Here is an 18,430-nt window from a genome sequence, read left to right on the forward strand (position 1 = left end):
GTAGGTGTGTGTGAATGTGTGTGTGTCTGTGTTGCCCTGTGAAGGACTGGCGCCCCCTCCAGGGTGTGTTCCCGCCTTGCGCCCAATGATTCCAGGTAGGCTCTGGACCCACTGCGACCCTAAATTGGATAAGCGGTTACAGATAATGAATGAATGTATAGTATGAGGTGTTTAGATAATGGAGAAATCCGGCTTTTATTTTGACACCGCGGGCTGCTCAGGCGACAATATTTTTTTTTTTGTAAGGAGCTTTTAATATGAAACTGAGTAGACGTCTATACTGTATAATTTCCTTTATATGTGTGATGGGACTTTTATTTTGGCACGGTGGCTCAGATGAATATGTCGTGATGTTTTTCTTGTTTGAGGGAGTGTTTCTTTAGACTCAGCGGCAACTACAGAGAAATGCTGCATTTGAGATTATTCAGGATACATTACTGAAGGTAAAGAGCTGTGTGTGTGTGTGTGTTGGACTTTAATCACGATGTTACTGATGGTAAAGAGCTGTGTGTGTGTGTGTGTGTGTGTGTGTGTGTGTGTGTTGGACATTAATCAGGATGTGTTACTGATGGTAAAGAGCTGTGAGTGTGTGTGTGTGTGTGTGTGTGTGTGTGTTGGACATTAATCAGGATGTGTTACTGATGGTAAAGAGCTGTGTGTGTGTGTGTTGGACATTAATCAGGATGTGTTACTGATGGTAAAGAGCTGTGTGTGTGTGTGTGTGTGTGTTGGACATTAATCAGGATGTGTTACTGATGGTAAAGAGCTGTGTGTGTGTGTGTGTGTGTGTGTGTGTGTGTTGGACATTAATCAGGATGTGTTACTGATGGTAAAGAGCTGTGTGTGTGTGTGTGTGTGTGTGTGTGTGTGTTGGACATTAATCAGGATGTGTTACTGATGGTAAAGAGCTGTGTGTGTGTGTGTGTGTGTGTGTGTGTGTGTGTGTTGGACATTAATCAGGATGTGTTACTGATGGTAAAGAGCTGTGTGTGTGTGTGTGTGTGTGTGTGTTGGACATTAATCAGGATGTGTTACTGATGGTAAAGAGCTGTGTGTGTGTGTGTGTGTGTGTGTGTGTGTGTGTGTGTTGGACATTAATCAGGATGTGTTACTGATGGTAAAGAGCTGTGTGTGACCAAAAAACCTAACTGCATATTTTGAACATTTGGCAGCATCTTCAATTACAAACTTTAGTGTGTGTGCTCCACAAAGGACAAATGGAGCTCTGGGAATTATATTTAACACTGTACTCCTTGGTGTTTGCCCTTCATGTTGGCCCTTAAATTTGTATGCTTTCCCTCTGCAATCGTCAGATTGAATTTTAAGATCATTCAGCTTATCCAAAATGACGCTGGACAGATTTAAACCTGTTGTGTCTTCAGCCTACACAGAGCCAAGGAAGTGCTCCTCGATCTCTGGCAGTCCCTTTAATGTCACAGTCCTCAGGATAATGGACATTTGCTCCTGGTAACTAATGTTGGGAATACTGTCCAAGATAATGGAGAAGGACTTATCATTTCCGTAATCTTGTCACTCATAATCTGGATCAGCCCGTTCTGTAATGCCCTTACGAAGGTAATGAGCATGTGTCTTTCCATCTTTAATTCAGCTGAGATTTTCTTCTTTCAGGAAGGTTCCATTATTTGGCTGGAAGAGTTCATCTGACGAAGGAAGTTTCTTTCAGCCAGAGACTGAGTGACATTTATGATATGATTTCATTTATATGTGGGCAAGTGTTTGTCCAGTACATTATCAAAGATCTATTCTCTCCACTTAAACATACTGTGTGTTTGGGACAACCCTCATGCTGCTTCAGAATGGCATTAATACCGGACCAGTCATTAACACTGTTTATATTTTTGTAGCTTTTTTGTAGAAATAACTTGCCACGAAATAAATAAAAAAAATACACTGCATAATTTTTGACTGAGTATGAAAGTCAGCTTCTGGTAATATTTTCCCCATTTGACAGTTGTCTCTGTAATAAACCTGAATGGGAACCAGTCCTCTGCGAACAAACCCAGTCTTCATAAGGTCATTTGGTGGAGAAGTGACTTTTGTTCTTTGTTCTTTGGCATGTTTCTGCTTGTATTCATCATATGCACATCAGAAGCAAGCAACTCAGGCTGGATATTCTTCAGCTGCAACACCTGCACTTGTACTGGCTGAGGCTGGCCAGTGATGCAGTTTCTCTTCTACTCGCAAACTTGAGCATAGCACCTGTAATATATAAAGTACTGTTATTAATTGTATCAGCTCCTTTATGACCATTCGAACAGGCTCTGTCACGTTTCCTTTATTTGTGTTTTTTTTTTTTTTTTTTTTTTTTTTCAAACTGAGGTGAGACTGATGGATGAGGAGGATCTAAGAGGTGGGCAGGGTCTGTTTATGTGGAGGAGCTTTGCGAGGTATGGTGGGGCAAGGTGATGGATGGCCTTAAAAGTAAGCAAAATGAGTTTAAAGTCAATGCGAGATTTAACAGGGAGCAGTGGAGCTGTTGAAGGACAGGGGAGATGTGATCAATGGATGGAGTTCTAGAGATAATACGGGCTGCAGCATCCTGAACCAATTGCAACTTATGAAGGGACTTGAAGGGGAGACCAGATAAAAGAGAGTTGCAATAGTCCAGACGGGATGTGACCAGGGAGTGGACCAGGATGGCAGTGTTGTCAGGAGTGAGGGAAGGACGGAGGCGGTTGATATGACGAAGATGGAAATATGCAGAGCGAGTGATGTTATTTATATGGGTTTAGAAAGGCAGAGTGCTATCAAGGACGACACCCAGACTCCTTACCTGAGGGGAGGGGGAAACAAAAGTATTGTCAATGGGGATGGAGAAACTGTTTACTTTTGCAAGAGTGGATTTTGAACCGATGAGGAGAACCTCTGTTTTATCACTGTTGAGTTTGAGAAAATTGGAGGAGAACCAAGACTTGACTTCCTCTAAGCAATTGCATAGGGAGGTGGGAGGGAGAGAGGAAGTGGGTTTGCTAGAAAGGTAGAGCTGGGTGTCATCAGCATAGCAATGAAACTGGATGTTGTGTCTACGGAAGATATGACCAAGGGGGAGAAGATAGATTATGAAGAGAATGGGACCAAGGACAGAGCCTTGAGGAACACTGGAAGTGAGAGGAGATGGCTGGGATGTGAATGTCTTTAACTGAATAAACTGAGTGCGGTCAGAAAGATATGAGGCGAACCAGTCCAGTGGTGTGTTGGAAAAACCGATGGCTGATAGTCTATGGAGGAGGATAGAATGGGAGATGGTGTCAGATGGGTGGATGTGAAGTACTGGCGGCACAAGGGGCAGGTGGAACCGCAGCTTGAGAAGTTCAGCAGCTGAATACTAGTGTAAGGTTGCAGATGGATGAAGTACTGTAGACAATACAGCCCAAGCAAAGACAAACCATTAATCCACATGGTGAAAAAGTAGAGTTAGGAGACAGCAGACAAATAAATAAATAAATAAATAACTGGAGAGCAGCGGCAGCTACACACGCTAGCGTTCACTCTCCAGAGGAGAATGTCATAATTTATGCTATTATCTGAGTACTGAATTGTAAGGAACTTTTAGAGTGTACTTGTATGTTTGGAAAAGTTTAAACGAGCACTAGGCAGTATAAAAGCGTCAGAATATGTTCACTTTTCTGCTACAAAGTTTGGTTCATGATACAGTGGCTCTGCAAGGCCACGTCAAAGGTGATCTGACATTCCTTGATATTTTACCAAATTTCACCTACCTAAAAAGATTGTTCCCAAGCTACACACACTAATATTCAACACACACCCAGCAACAATAATGTGAGAGAAGTCTGTATGCCATTCATCTGTATTTTGTTAAACTTAATTCTGAAAGTTCATTCATTCATCCATTCAGGGTCATGTATGGGTCCAGAGCCTACCTGGAATCAAGATAGGAATACACCCTGGAGGGGGCGCCAGTCCTTCACAGGGCACTCTGAAAATGGACTTCCCAAAAACCTATTTTCAAAGAAGTTGATATAAACTGAAAGATCACATTGTAAACATTTATGAAGTTTTCTTTTGAGTTCTGAACTGTGTAAACACGGGTGTTGGCTACAGTTTTCTGATATTTTAATTAGTTTTTCTTTTATTTTGCTCTGAATGCTGAATTTGTGTCAGAATTTAATACAAACCACCTAAAAATGCAGTCAGTCCAACTGTATTTTATTCTGGGTGGCACTGTGAATGTGCCAAAGCAAAATGCAAAGCATGGGATTGCATTTCAGCCTACAGAATTGCAGTATTTGTGCCACGGTGAAAAGTAATAACTGTCCAGTCACAGTCCTTCATGGAATTTTGGACATGGCTGAGAAGCTAGACAGAAGAAATCGTTAGTAGCTGTAACTTTTGAGGTGGATTGTATTCAATGCTGACCCTAATTCTGCATTTAATTTTTAAATTGCAAATCATTGTGTAGAGTTCAAGCGACATGAAAGCAATGTAATAACAGTCTTTTCATTTTAGGATGTATTCTGCATGTTAGTCTGGAAAGGCAAAGATGTATGGATTGAATTTTACATTGTTCTGTTGCTGCTCTTGTAAGAACAGCAAACTCAAAGTGGCTGTTAATGGTATTGCTTTGCCTGCATTGGTTAAGGTGTCAGATGAGTCTTTGAGATAAGCAGGCAGGATCTAAGAGAGCAAATTGTGCCCTATGTAGATAGCAAGCATTTCAGAGATGTCAGCTTCCTCAACTGAGTCTCTCCCATTACAAAGCTGGATCCTCATTTATATGAGAGGGCAAATACAACATTAAATAGAGAATGGAGGAGAAAGAGTACAGGGTGAAAAGGGTTAAAAACCAGAGCTGTTGTGGTAAATTATAGTCTCTGCAGTCTGTATTAAATAATCAGTAAAAGCATGCTCATCAAAAACTGCTCATCTCATAGATAATATTCTCACCTACAAGAGGGGAGCATGGCAGAAAAAGAGTGGGAATCACTTAAGGGCGGGCGATATGGCCCTAAAATAGTATCACGATTTTTCATGGTATTTTGGCGATAACAATGTTCTTGGCGATATAAAAGAAAAAAAAACACTACTGCACATACTACTGGAACAAAAGAAATATTTTAATTATATTAAATCCACCATATATTAACAATATATTTTATATCTTGGGTGGCACGGTGGCGCAGCAGGTTAGTGTCTTAGTCACACAGCTCCAGGGACCTGGAGGTTGTGGGTTCGATTCCTGTTCCGGGTGACTGTCTGTGAGGAGTGTGGTGTGTTATCTCTGTGTCTGTGTGGGTTTCCTCCGGGTGACTGTCTGTGAGGAGTGTGGTGTGTTCTCACTGTGTCTGCGTGGGTTTCCTCCGGGTGACTGTCTGTGGATTGGCGACTCAAAAGTGTCCGTAGGTGTGAATGTGTGTGTCTGTGTTGCCCTGTGAAGGACTGGCGCTCCCTCCAGGGTGTATTCCCGCCTTGCGCCCAATGATTCCAGGTAGGCTCTGGACCCACCGCGACCCTGAACTGGATAAGGGTTACAGATAATGAATGAATGAATTTTATATCTTACTTAAATTTTGTAAACAACTAACTTACCAACATTCTGACATTGCATTTTATATATATATATATTTTATTTATTTACTTTTTAAACACAGAGCAAATGGTGTGCCTAAATGACTTACATAATGAATTTTTTTTCATCATCATCATCATCATAATTTTCTTTTCCGCTTCTCCATTTCAGGGTCGCGGTGCTACGGGTAAAAAAAAAATTAATGATAATGATTTTTTTTTTTTATCATTTAAAAATTGTCTGCAGTATTACTGCGCATGATACTATATGGCACAGCCCTAGAACCACTGCTTTAGCCCATTTCTAACATGAATTCTAGAGATACCCAGAGCTGCTGGGTCCGGAGATGTCCTGGAGTTGTCTTTTCACACGTGCCACACACAGCGAGATATTATCAATGTCGGAGACTTTCTCACAAAGTTGTTCAGGTGTGAGGGCAGAGCCTGTGCAGGAGGAACTCCAGGACGTTAGCGGCACTGTTCCCACATGCACTTACTTTGATGTTACCCAGAGTCTCTGCTATGACATGAGGGGGATAAAGTCCAGGACAAAAGTTGTGTGTGTTCGCATTCACACACAGCTCCTCCGGGTAAACTTCTGCAAGTATCTGGGTTACTGTGCATGTGTAAAAAAGGGCTTTGGTTATCAAGGTGCGTCTGAATGTCTAGACAGGGATAAAAACTATAAAAACCCTAAACTATACCATTCCCTTTACAAAGGGCTGTCACAAACAACAAAGCACATCTACACTATATTCATTGTACAGTGGTAAAAACATTCTCACATAGTTGCAACAATTACTATACATTTACCTGTAAGTATTTACACATTGATCATGACCATTTAACTACTGATATTTACAGGCTATGACTTATGGAGGACCCCTCCTCTCTACATCGCTGGATCATCACAACTGAGATAAGAGAAGCCCCTGCTCTGGCCAACATCTCCTAAAGAAAACCATTTGTCAAAGGATTACAGTTAAGTTACACTGATATATTACTTCACCAGAGACATCCTAGTTCCATTCACAGTACAACCTTCAGTCAATTCAGACGTTTGGCTTAGGTGGGATTTGGTAGACGTTGACTGTTAACGTTCATAAATCCAAGGGTCCCTTCTTTGTCTGTAATGTGAACTACTCTGTCCCTGAAACGGCCAACAAAAAACATATCTGAAGGCGACTCTTTAAGGAGAATAAAAAGCCAGCTGGCTTTTACTGCTGTGCCATGAGATCAGCTAAATTACAAATCACTCCCTCATCCCTATGAAGTACACAAGTCATAAGATAACTGTTTCTGCAGTCACATTGTACAATAGGTATAGAAACCGATTTATATTCTGCTACACGATTCACACCTTCCAGCTGAACTATTGTCTTGTCTGGGTTTAGTAGTTTTATCATCTGTGTAAGAAGGATTATGTAACTAGAAGAAGGTGTTTTTTACTATGTTGGATATGTGGGCCACAAATATGAAAGTCAAGATGTTACCCCCAAGTTTTTAATGAAGGGGTACTGGGTAATAATGGGAAACTTTTTAAGGTCAATAGCAGTGTTTCTGAGTATTTGTACCTAGTAACTAGTCCTTAGTTTTATCAGAATTTAACATGAGAAAAGTCAGGGTCTTTAATTTCAGTTACACTGTCTGTTACTTTTTGCTCATATGTACAGTTATGTGTCATCAGCATAGCAGCAGAACTGAGTACCAGTGGCAATAGAGGGTGGAAAGTAAGTAATTGTCCAATGACGATAAAGGGTTGGAGCACTGAGCTTATTTCTCACTGCTATGAGGGCAGCTTCTTTTGAATTTGCTGTTTAGAACTTCAGGAACTGGTTGGGTTCCTGAAGTTCTACAGGAGAGAAAATGGATTATAGATTGTTTGGCAGACAATTTTTGAGCCAGTCTAGGTGCTGATGTCCGTGCTCTCAAGGCTATATTTCTTCAGGATGGGTACCAATCCTGGCAGTTTAAATACAGCTGGCACATGTCTTGTGGATAAAGAGCTGTGGAGAATGGAGGTGATGAATGCAAATAGGTATTCTGAGACTGTTTGGAACAGCATGAATTGAATTTGATCCAGCACGCAGGGGATGGAATTGCTGGATATCAGAGTTTGTTTTCTGTGGATAAAGAATAAAAACAAGCCATTGTGTTGGATGTAGGGTGTTAGAAACTGGATTGAAGGATGGAACTGGTAGATAAGGTCTGCTGGATTCTTGCAGAATACTCCTCAAAGAAGAAGAAATAAACAAGAGGAGAGTGTGGTGAAGTGAGGCTCTTGTGAAAACAGAAAACTCAAAAGTGGCTGTTAATGGTATTACTTTGAACTTCTGCATTCAACACCATCGTTCCCCCAAGGCTTGACATCAAGTTCCGGGATCTGGGTCTAAACATTTCTCTGTGCAGCTGGATCCTGAATAGTGTTAAGGATGGGTAGCATCACATATTCATTATTGACCCTCAACACTGAGGCTGCATTTTCAGTCTGTTCCTGTACTTCCTGTACACAGCCAGTAACAAGCTCCAGTGTCATCATTAAATTGCTGTTGACACAACAATCATGGGCCTGATCTCCAACAACAACCCTGCAGCCCTGACCCACTGGTGCTTGGAAAACATATCCAAGCACCAGGTCATGGTCTGTCAAATGTCTGCTAGAGGACTTCAGGAAGCAGGAGAGTGTGAACACCCCCATCCTCATTAGTGTGTTCATATCTAAGAGGACTTGACATGGACAGAACACACCACACGGGTGATGAAATATGCACAGCCGTGCATCATCTTTAGTAGGCTGAGGAGGCTTGGAATAAACCCCTGCATCCTCAGGACTTTCTTCATCTACACCATGGAGAGCTTTCTGACTCCTGCTCCCCGAGGTCCACTATCAGATGTACCTGGTGTTGATTATAGTCCGTCAGTGTGACGGTCCGCTGCTGTGTTAAAAATGATGTGATTAACTAAATAGTGAAAAAATGGAGATGTTGTTTCAATGGAAAACAATGATATGTTACAACTAGGTAGTGTCATTTGAAGGTGTAAGAGCCAGTTTAGGGTTAATTAATTTGTTGTAATAATTTAATTAAAATGGGTAAATTATTTAAATATAATAAGATTTTATAATTGTATTTTCTAAAATGCATAGTTTAGTGCTGTATATACTTTAAAAGAAAAGCAACAGCGTTTTTTGGCTGAGCCATACTGAGGCCAGTGTAATGTCTACTTTTGTGTTCTATAAGTAAACCTTTAAAAGAAGATTCTGTTTCGCTCATGTTTTTCAAAAACTGGTTGTTAGACTGGCTGCCAAAAGTGGTACACAAAAGGATTTGTAAGATACAGAGTGCCACTACAGAAGGCATGCCACTCTTTCCACAGCTGTGCTGATGACACACAACATTATGGGGTAATTTCCCAGACATGGTGATGGGCCAGACAAAGAGTGATCCATAAAGACACAGATGAATAAAAAACAAGCATGGACACAGCCTCCCTTGCCCGGAGTAGGGTTACCGGGGCCTCACCCTGGAGCCAGGCCTGGGGGAGGGGCTCCTTGGCGAGCGCCTAGTGGCCGGACCTTCACCTATGGGGTCCGGCCGGGCTTAGCCCGAAGGAGTTACATGGGTCCACTCTCCCATGGGCCCACCACCTGTGTGAGAGGTAGTAATCCAGGTCTGGTACATTGTGGATCGGGTGGCGGTCGGGGTCGGGGGCCCTGGCGTTCTTATCCTCGGTTACTGAAACTGGCTTTTGGAACATGGAACGTAACCTCTCTGGTGGGAAAAGAGCCTGAGCTGGTACGTGAGTTTGAGAGGTACCGGCTAGATATAGTTGGGCTCACCTCGACACACAGTATGGGCTCTGGAACCAATCTCCTTGAGAGAGGCTGGATGCTCTTTCACTCTGGAGTTGCCCAGGGTGAGAGGCGCAAGGCAGGAGTGGGCTTACTCATAGCCCCCCGGCTTAGCGCCTGTACGTTGGGGTTTACCCCAGTGGACGAGAGGGTAATTTCCCTGCACCTTCGGGTTGGGGAAAGGGCTCTGACTGTTGTTTGTGCTTATGCACCGAACAGCAGTTCAGAGTACCATGCCTTCTTGGGGACCCTAGAGGGAGTGCTGGAGAACACTCATTCTGGGGACTCCATTGTTCTGCTGGTCGGCTCTGAGAAGTTTCTGGCAAACCATCAGGCGACTCAGGAGGGGAAAGCAGTTTTCCACCAACACTGTATATGGTGGGGGTGGGGAGCTGTTGACCTCGACTGGGGATGTCACCAGACGGTGGAAGGAATACTTCAAGGATCTTCTCAATCCCACCAGCACGTCTTCTGCAGAGGAAGCAGAGCTTGGGGACCCCGGGGGTGGCTCGTCTATCACTGGGGCTGATGTGGCCATGGTGGTAGGGAAACTCCTTGGCGGTAGGGCCCTGGAGGTGGATGAGGTTCACCCCAGGTTCCTCAAGGCTCTGGATGTTGTAGGGCTGTCTTGGCTGACACGTCTTTGCAACATCGCGTGGACATCGGGGGCAGTGCCTCTGGACTGGCAGACTGGGGTGGTGGTTCCCCTTTTTAAAAAGGGGGATCGGAGGGTGTGTTCCAACTATAGGGGGATCACACTCCTCAGCCTTCCCGGTAAGGTCTATGCGGGGGTACTGGAGAAGAGAGTCCGACTGATAGTTGAACCTCGGATCCAGGAGGAACAATGCGGATTCCGCCCCAGTCATGGAACACAGGACCAGCTCTTTACCCTCGCTAGGATCCTGGAGGGTGCATGGGAGTTTGCTCAACCAGTCTACATGTGTTTTGTGGATCTGGAGAAGGCATTTGACCGTGTCCCTTGTGGTATTCTTTGGGGGGATGCTCAGGGAGTATGGGGTACTGGGCTCTTTGCTACGAGCTATCCAGTCCCTGTACAAACAGAGCAGGAGTCTGGTTCGTATGGCTGGCAGTAAGTCCAACTGGTTTCCAGTCGGAGTTGGACTCCGTCAGGGCTGCCCGTTGCCACCGGTTCTGTTCACAATTTTTATGGACAGAATTTCTCAGCGTAGCCAAGTGGCGGAGGGTGTCCGGTTTGGTGGTCTCAGGATTCCATGTCTGCTTTTTGCAGATGATGTGGTCTTGTTGGCTTCATCGAGCCGGGACCTCCAGCTCTTGCTGGACCAGTTTGCAGCCGAGTGTGAAGCGGTAGGGATGAGGATCAACACCTCCAAGTCCGAGTGCATGGTACTCAGTCGGAAAAGGGTGGAGTGCTCTCTCCAGGTTGGAAGTGAGATCCTGCCTCAAGTGGAGGAGTTTAAATACCTCAGGGTCTTGTTGACGAATGAGGGAAAGATGGAGCGTGAGATTGACAGGCGGATCGGTGCAGCGTCAGCAGTAATGCGGGCTCTGTACCGGTCCGTTGTGGGGAAGAGAGAGCTGAGCAGAAAAGCAGTTCAATCTACGTCCCAACCCTCACCTATGGTCACGAGCTTTGGGTAGTGACCGAAAGAACGAGATCGCGGGTACAAGCGGCTGAAATGAGTTTTCTCTGCAGGATGTCTGGACTCTCCCTTAGAGACAGGGTGAGAAGCGCGGACATGCGGGAGAGACTCGGAGTGGAGCCGCTGGTCCTCCACGTCGAGAGGAGCCAGTTGAGGTGGTTTGGGCATCTGGTTCGGATGCCTCCTGGACGCCTTCCTGGTGAGGTGTTCCGGGCATGTCCAACGGGGAGGAGGCCCCGGGGCAGACCAAGAAAACGCTGGAGAGACTACATGTCTCGACTGGCCTGGGACTGGCGCCTCGGTATACCGCTGGAGGAGCTGGAGGCGGTGGCTGGGGAGAGGGAGGTCTGGGTTTCTTTGCTCTGACTGCTTCCCCCACGACCCGGACCCGGATAAGCGGTGGATAATGGATGGATTGATGGTTTAATTTTGTAAAAAAAACTAAAGGCATTTCAAATGGCAACTCTCGGGCTTTAAGAAACACTACAAGAAATCAAGAAAAATAATTGTGGTCTGTGATCTGCTTTTTTTTTTTTTTTTACAAAATTAAACAACTGAAGCAACATCCTCAGAGACTGGTGACTCCGTCATTTTTGCCAGGGGTTGTAGTCCTAGACTATGTCCTCCTTTCAATGGAAAATCACAATTCAAAATGTTGCGTTGTCCAGGCTGGGCTCAATTCAATGTCTGGGAAGTGTTCCCTGTCTACCAGTGTGTCTTGATGGCAGTTGACTCATTGAAGCACTTTAACTGTCATTAAAAATTCCATTAATTCAGTAACAAATAATTCTAAATTGTGTTGCATTTTTAAAATCTTTAATAGAGCACAATAATTGTAATTTTTAGGGAAACAGAGAGAGAACATAAACACTAGCATTTACAAATAGTAGAGATCCATACCTCTATAAGAAAGGGATAAAAACACCACAACACATGAGAGAAACACAGAGGATTAATCTCGAATCAATCCATACTCCATTTGTAGTGGACTACAGTCCACTGCTGAGGTGCCCTTGAGCAAGGTACCGAACCCACAACTGTGCACAGGTACTGGGGATGGCTGCCCGCCATTCTGGGTGTGTTCACAGCCTCTAGTGCACTAGTGTGTGTGTGTGTGTGTGTGTGTGTGTTTATACAATGCCAAAGTGGGCTAAAAGTGGAAGAAACCTTTCGTTGTACATTGAATAACGACAAATAAATGCCCATTTCATTTTTTACACAAGTCATGAAATAACTAAATCTTGAAACTGGATCTTAATTGTGCATTATATATTTCTATTACAGTGTCATTTATATTTATTCATATGTGGGCATCTGAAGTCTAGTGCTAGCTGTATGTATACAGTAATTTAATGATTTGTGTACTTCACTATAGAGGGAGTGAGGAGCTATTTGCATTTCGGCCAGAGACAGGCCCACTCTGATGTCAGTGTTTCCAAAAAGTTTGGGAACGGTAACAGCAGCTTTTTCAAAAATAAAACACCTCCATTTTAGGTGACCTAATTCATTTTTTAAACTTATCCATGTGGAGGGGCCTAAGTCATTTACATTAGTACTGTGTCTGTCATGTGACGAGGTCTAAACCCTGAGGGAAATGTTTCATATATTTGGTTCTTACATATGTATACATTTAATTGTGGAATTGAAGGTTTCTCAAAATATTTCGACATGAAATGAAGTTTTCTAATGTGCATGGTGTGAGATTTCCATATAAATCAGAGGATCTCATTAAACCTAAGATAACGAGCCCAGGAGAGACATTTGATTCTCAGACCTCCCTCTCAGGACCATGTACAACACACAGCAGAGAACACAAACATGTTTTATCACACATACCAAAGTTATATATAGAAACTAAAGTAGTCCAGCTGCAGACTTGCTTGAATTTTTCTTAATTTTTCTATTGTTTTCCAGAAAAGAAATCGTCTCTTTACAAATCTACACCTCCACCTAGTGTCCAAGACAGTCCTACTGTACCTCGATAGATACGTCAAGAAGGTCAACACGAGAAGTATATTGCAATGTTAAAATCGGGAGAGATTAAATGTGAGGATACAGAATGCAGAATCTCCAGTTCTCTGGAAACATTCTTGGATGCTCCCCACACGAACACGTCTGACAGAAAAACACAAAAAAGTGCAGACAAAAGGAAAACCTATGACTGCTCAGAGTGTGGGAAAACCTTTACACAACAGAGCTGTTTTAAACAACATCAGCGCAATCACACTGGAGAGAAACCGTATCAGTGCTCAGAGTGTGGGAAGAGTTTTACTCTGCAAAGTTCTGTCAGACAGCACCAGCGTGTTCACACTGGAGAGAAACCGTATTCCTGTTCAGAGTGTGGGCAAAATTTTACTAGACTGAGTTCTCTCAAAACACACCAGCGCATTCACACTGGAGAGAAGCTTTATTCCTGTTCAGATTGTGGGCAGAGTTTTACTCAGCTCGGTCATCTTCAAAAACACCAACGCATTCACACTGGAGAGAAACCGTATACCTGTTCAGTGTGCGTACAGAGTTTTACTCAACAGAGTAATCTCCAAACCCACCAGCGCATTCACACAGGAGAGAAGCCATATTCATGTTCAGTGTGTGGACAGAGGTTTAGTTTACAGTGTAACCTTCAAACACACAGGCGCGTTCACACAGGAGAGAAGCCGTATCAGTGTTCTGAGTGTGAAAAGTGTTTTACTCGTCAGAGTTCTCTCAAACAACACCAGTACATTCACACAGGTGAGAAACCATATTATTGTTCAGAGTGTGGGATGAATTTTACAAGATTGAAATATTTCCAAAATCACCAGCGCATTCACGCAGGAGGGAATCTGTATCAATGCTCAGAGTGAGGAGAGTTTTATGAGACAAAGGAATTTCCAAAAACTTCGGTGCACTCGCCTGAACAGAAGCAGTACCACTGTTGAGTGTAGGAGCAGTCAGAGGTTTGGATTTAAATATGATTAACGCTTTAATGAAGGGAAAGTTTCTCTGATGTTGCGCTGCTGCCTGGGAATTTTATGCAAGGTCAGGTTTAATTTAACTATGACTTTTAACTAATTTAACTGGTTTTAGTGATTAATAAATTAACATTGCTTTTTAATAACTATGGTGTTGAACAGTATCTAAAGAATCCCCTACTGAACTTCTCTAAAACTGCAATGTGTATCATTTAGCGATTTGAAGAGCTCTGTGGTGGTGTAAAACATTCTGTTCTTCAGAAACTTTCCACTGAATCTGGTGGTCGTAGATATATTTGATGAATGAGGATGATTCTGATGATTGTGAGTATGTCAGTTTTCAGAAATGAACTAAGACATGTTCTGAGGATGGAAATGGACGATTTACTAAACAAAAATTTTATAGGTACAGTGTTTTATTTGCATTTTCTTAAAACCATATGTACCCAGCCAACTGAGCTGGGGGAGTGGACTTGAAGTTAGAAAAGTGACCTGATTTAATTCCCAGGACCACCAAGAGAAAATTCATTCATGCCTGAAGTGCCCATGAACAAGGCGCCTAACCCCCAAACTACTCCCTGGGTGCCGAGGTGGTTGGCAGCATCCTGCTCCATGTGTGTGTGTTCTCACTGCTCCAGGTGTGTGTGAAGAATTGCTCACTACTCACTACTGTTTTTGTGTAATCACTGCCATGGATGGGTCAATAAAAGTGTTTCTTCTTCTTCTTCTTCTTCTTCTTCTTCTATATTTCAGCTGGGTATTTGATGTTAATACAACCCCACTTCCAAGACATCTGGGAACATCTGAAAAACATTAATCAAGCAGAATGCAGTGATGTGCAAATTATTTTAATATGTTTGAGAAATATGTTTCCATTTAAAAAGTGTTGTATTTATCATTGATATTGCACTAGATTTTTTTCTGTGGGTGACAGGTCTGAACTGTAAGTAGTGCATTTAAGCACCTGTCTCTCTGAAAAAAGCAAGGCAGCATGAGTTGCTCCAAAACATGAATCGCTTACTGGTTTCACTGTAAACCATCCTCACAATTAATGGTACTGTTGTAATGTTAATTATCTGAGTTTAAAAATCTCACATAAGTTTGGAACTGTCTCCCAGACACAGCTTCACCAGCCCAGGGCTTAATGGGGAATGTTTGGGAAAACATGTCCCAGTTACAGAGCCATAGTGTGGTGCCCAATCGCACCTCCCCCTCTTTACCCTTAAAAACATGGGGGAGGTGAGACTGGGAAAACATTTAAGTGAGTGAAGTCTCAGAAGTTGCTATTGGGCTGTAACTGAGCCTGATTCTCTGTTTTAACACTTTGGAGTCAGCGCTCCTTCTGGCGGGAAAAATCAGAACTTGTGCCAAAACACTTACGCAACTCAGCGAGGTTTTGTTCTAGAAACATAATAATAATAATACCCCCAAAAACCTTAAAGGGTCTACTTTTGGAATATACAGATGTTGAAAAGGAATTTATTTTTCCTGGTTGTTATAGAAAGATAAGTCTCTCTTTGAGATTTAGACTGTGACCCTTTATGGCCCACCCATTCATATTCATATGATAATAGCATGCTAATCTGGCACCTCTTATTGGAGGATTACGATGTGTGAAAACTTTTATTTTAGTCATATAAACAAAAGCGAATGGTGTTTTTGCACTGAGCATGAAGCTCCAAGATGGTATAGTCATAATTTTCAGTTGCCTGAGGAGGAACAGCTTCATTTTTTGATGAGTAAGTCAAATTTATCTGACTCGTTTGTCTGTAGCATGTTTGGCGCTGGTTAGCTTCGAAACTACGCTAGTTCAGTATTATGTTCTAGCTTCGGAATTCGTGAAGCTGACAGTAAAGGATTTGTAAATGTGCAGAGGCACAGATCTCAGCTGATAGAGGGGAAAAACAGATTGTAGATGTAAAGCACTGATCTGAAGTTCATATTAATGGCTTTGTTGCATCAAAGCAGTCTGTGTCGATGCTAAATAACCAAAAACAACAGTTTATAAACAACTGATTCAGCTGGTCTCAATGATGTGGTGGGGGGCTAATGGCCCTTTATCTTTGACAGTGGGGAGGGGATTTCACACCTGTGTTTCACACCTATCTCATTAAGAAGCCACAGGTATTGAGAAAAACAGTGTCAGATAAGATTAATAGCAAAATAGAAGAAAAACTAATTAAAATATCAGAAAGCTGTAAACACTAATTTATCGCCAACACGCATGTCTACAAAGTTCAGAGCTCAAAAGAAAACTTCATAAATGTTCACAATATATTTTTTCACTATATATCAGCACCTTTGGAAATAGGTTTTGGGAAGTCCATGTTTAGAGTGAATTTAAACAAAAAACACATGCATGACATACAGACCTCTCTCAGATTATTGTTGCAGGCTTGTGCTGAATATTGGCATATGTAGCTTTTTGGCAACAAACTTTTATTCAGGTAGGTGAAATTTGTTAAAATATCAAGGTATATCAGATGACCTCAGACATGGCTGAAAGGCTTCATTCTCCAAGTTAAATAAATTACTTTGACAGATTAAGGTCTGAAAAAAGAAATGTACAAATTTACAGACATTTACACAGAGTTGTGTGTGTTATATAACTTCATAATTCCTCATAACTTTCTCACAAATCTTATGTATATTCAGATTTAGACAAATCATGTAAAAACGAACCTGATATGGAAAACATGTTGAAGATATATGTATGATCTAGGTTTAACAGTGATGACTCTGGTCTCTTGCTTGATCCCTGTTGTTTCATAAACATCGAGGGTGGCCATTTCTGCATTCTAACCTTCTTTTAATGGTTTGCAAAGACAAACTGAACATGGACATTTTTTCATGGTAATGCATGCATTTTCACTTTGACAGCCCCAAAATGAACTTGTGTCATGATTGACTTTTTTATTATTTTAATATTAATGTGTAATTTTTAGACCTGTATTATAATTATAATCATGCATTTCTACTTACAATGCAGAAAAAAACAGTTTACTATTCTAGACAAAAAGACTTTAAAACAGGAATATGTGAATTTTTATTTAATGTCAAAAACACAAAGAGCCTAAGCAAGGAAGGGCTGACTGACTAAATATGGTCACCTCCCCTCCAAAAGATTTTATTAAGACTCTGAGACATTCTGACTAAGAGCATCCTTTGCAAGCTATGTCTGCCTCAGAGAAGAGTCAGAACAGCTTGAGAGGGGTAGCATAGTAGCGCTTTGGGAAGCAGGATTATGCCTTTTCAGTGTAGTGCAGGCTGTACTGGTCAGGAATATATTACCACCGCATGCTTTTGGGATCTGGGAGAACTACATGAGCTACGGAGACAGAGAACCAACGACTAGTCAGACACACATGAAGTGACACAACAGCCACAACTGTAGACGTTCAGTGAGCAGTGATGCCCTCCATGAGTATCCTAATAGTGCAGCACCATCGGCAGACAGCCGCATAATGCAGAAATATATGCATGCAGACGATTACCACAACTACCCTCAGCACCACATGGACCTTACCAAAAACCGCACAGGTGCTGTGCAGAACTGTCCTGGGATCACTTAAAATGGCATTGATTCAATGACGAGTCTTGCTTTTGACTTGGTGGAAACGTGTGGAGACCCCATGGTCAGTGCTAAGATGTAAGGTTTGTTGTCATGTGTCATATGTCCAGAAGGCCTAGTGTCATGGTGTGAGGTGGAATTTTGTATGACGTCAGATCACTTTGACAGCCCAAATGACATTACTGCGATCCTGCAACAAGTGGCTCTACCTTTTCTGAACTCCCACTCCAGTAAGTGTAGTAAGTGTATATTTTGTCCACAAAGTTGCTCATAACAGTGTATATTTTAATAATATATTGCTCCTGGTAACTTTTATCTATCTTTTGAATATCACTGCAGTCTGACACTTACGTGGGGATCTGGAGTCCACCAACACACACACTGTGAAACAAGACAGTGTTCTGACTCAAAGACAAAGTTATACCCAGCAAAACAGACACAGCCACCACAGAGATATAAGAGCACAGAATAAAAACAAGAACAAAATATAAAACCAGCAAAAACTGCTAAAAACCAGAGACTCCGCAGTTCCCTAATCACTAGTGTGTTTGTGTGGAAGAGCCACTTATTTGTTAAATGCACCAAGGGAGCAGTTGTGGGTTTGGTGCCTTGCTCAAAGGCATCTTCAGCTGTGGATTGAGGGAGGAGGAGAGTGCTGTTCCTTAAATCAAACCACCCCCACATTTTGAAGTTTTCTCCTAAAGAAGGCCCATCAAAGACTTTTCTTTCTGAGAAAACTCAAGCAGACTGGACTCCCCCCACAACTGCATGTGAACTATCAAGAGCACTATCAAAAGCATCCTTTGTCTCTGCATCACTGTATGGTACTCCAGCTGTACAGGACAAGACAGGAAGGACCTGACCCAGGTGGTGAAAACAGTACAGA

The 18,430-nt window shown here is 42.4% G+C and overlaps 1 protein-coding gene across 2 annotated transcripts in view; it reads left to right on the forward strand.

Moving 5' to 3' along the window:
• The first annotated feature begins 308 nt into the window (after nt 1-308).
• Nucleotides 309-18,430, forward strand: part of LOC136709158 (zinc finger protein 850-like) — a 31,583-nt gene continuing 13,461 nt past the window's right edge. Inside the window, exons 1-3 of one of the 2 annotated variants that reach the window (XM_066684187.1) lie at nt 309-443; nt 6,412-6,528; nt 12,934-13,752. In XM_066684187.1, coding sequence (XP_066540284.1) covers nt 13,041-13,752 — 712 coding nt within the window. In that variant the 5' untranslated portion in view covers nt 309-443; nt 6,412-6,528; nt 12,934-13,040. The remainder of the gene's footprint in view (nt 444-6,411; nt 6,529-12,933; nt 13,753-18,430) is intronic. The other variant, XM_066684185.1, reaches the window with a different exon arrangement.

Source organism: Hoplias malabaricus, chromosome 11, assembly GCF_029633855.1.
Source record: "Hoplias malabaricus isolate fHopMal1 chromosome 11, fHopMal1.hap1, whole genome shotgun sequence".
In the NCBI taxonomy this organism is placed as follows: domain Eukaryota; kingdom Metazoa; phylum Chordata; class Actinopteri; order Characiformes; family Erythrinidae; genus Hoplias; species Hoplias malabaricus.